The 1,551-nt window shown below is 46.5% G+C and overlaps 1 protein-coding gene across 1 annotated transcript in view; it reads right to left on the bottom strand.

The window, feature by feature from the left end:
* rdh10a (retinol dehydrogenase 10a) overlaps window positions 1–1,455 on the bottom strand; it is a 12,852-nt gene extending 11,397 nt beyond the window's left edge. The window contains exons 1-2 of the mRNA XM_032503965.1: window positions 840–1,455; window positions 121–356 (exon numbers count right to left, since the gene is read on the bottom strand). Coding sequence (XP_032359856.1) covers window positions 121–356; window positions 840–1,125 — 522 coding nt within the window. The 5' untranslated portion in view covers window positions 1,126–1,455. The remainder of the gene's footprint in view (window positions 1–120; window positions 357–839) is intronic.
* Between the last annotated feature and the right edge of the window lie 96 nt (window positions 1,456–1,551).

Raw genomic sequence — 1,551 nt, 5'->3', positions numbered from 1 at the left:
AGAGAGAGAGAGAGAGAGAGAGAGAGATCACCATCATAGTGTAAATCCTAATATCTAGCCAACACAGGTTTATTCTTTTCAGCTAAGTTGGCATGCTTAATTGCTTGTGCGTCAACTCACCCAGAAGAGTGCATGGCAGTTGACCACCATGGTGCGCTCGATCAGCTCATCGGGGCACTCCAGAAGGTGATGACCGGAGACGACGCCGGCATTGTTGATCAGTATGTCCACATTTCCCACCTCTCGACGCATCTTCTCAGCTGTAGAATACACACTCTCACGCTTTCCCACATCACACGAATAGGTGTAGACTTGGGGCTGGAAAGGAGGGACCTCCTCTACCCCGCCAACAGGTCCTGCAGGGCCAAAAAGATGATCAAAATGATCAGTGACATTTTGCACAGCAGGCTGGTTTAGACGTAGCAAGTTGTTGTAACATCACATCTGAATTATTAACTGAAATTAAAGTTTAAAAAAAATATGTAAATATTGGTGATCTGCACATTAATTAATTATTCAAAGAACATCATTTTAAGGGGCCACTTTTCAGCCAAGTGATGGACACTTTCGGTTAAAAGTCCGACTGGAATAAAAACCTGAAACTGTGTGCGAAGACGTCTGCGAAGCACACACCTTGTCATGTGAAACATTCACTCTAGGCTATTCGTTATAACACTGCCTACGATGATAGCTAGCCTACTGCAACTATCGTAGCCTAGGCTCTCCTTGACTTTCCCACTGCATTAGCAAAACCGAATGCGATCGAAGACAAGCAGATTTCACTGCACATGCTTACAAACTGATGGCATCCTAATTGCTGCAAAAGAAAGCGGACTTACCGTCTTTGGTATCGGGAGTGTCAATTTCATGGTATATCTGGCGCACCATCTCCGCTGTTTCCTCATTGCTTTGGCTGTTTATGTCCCACAACACCAGTATGGCTCGTCTCCGGGCGAACTCCTTGGCGAAGAGCCGCCCGAGGCCGCTTCCAGCTCCGGTGATCACGCACACCTGTCCCGCCACGCTCTTTTCCTTGGGCCGCACAACCCATTTAGCCCCGGCAGTTACAAAAGCCCAGAGGACCTTCAAAATTACCACAAAGAACTCGGCAATAATTATCATCATGTTGACCGATATTTTCCAAATAATTTTCAAGAAACAGAGGAAGGAGAGCAGGGAATGTGTTCCTCTTGAGACCTGTTCAGCAGATAAGTAGACTAGTGTTACACCGACAAACTTGGACCACAGTGCAGGTAGTAAAATGCTAACAATGATACACAAAAGTGGCGAAAAAGGACCACAACTTGTGAGTGAAAAGAAGAGTTCAGATGCTGCTCAGTCAGAGTCCAGTTGTCACTACAACGCACGGTTGCAGTGAGTTATGAGCACCACGGACTGTGCCTCCTACTTCCTCTGCTGCTCCTCCACTCATCTCATTCTCATCCGCATCTCACTCGCTATTTATTTAGTCCTCCCATCAGTGCTGGACCCAATAGGACAGAGACTTGAGCGCCTGTCAGAATTATACGCCAGTACGTCCATACATTACAC

Source organism: Etheostoma spectabile, chromosome 22 (assembly GCF_008692095.1).
Source record: "Etheostoma spectabile isolate EspeVRDwgs_2016 chromosome 22, UIUC_Espe_1.0, whole genome shotgun sequence".
NCBI lineage: Eukaryota > Metazoa > Chordata > Actinopteri > Perciformes > Percidae > Etheostoma > Etheostoma spectabile.
Note: the sequence above shows the minus strand (reverse complement) of the source record. Positions and strands in the feature narration are given on the sequence as shown.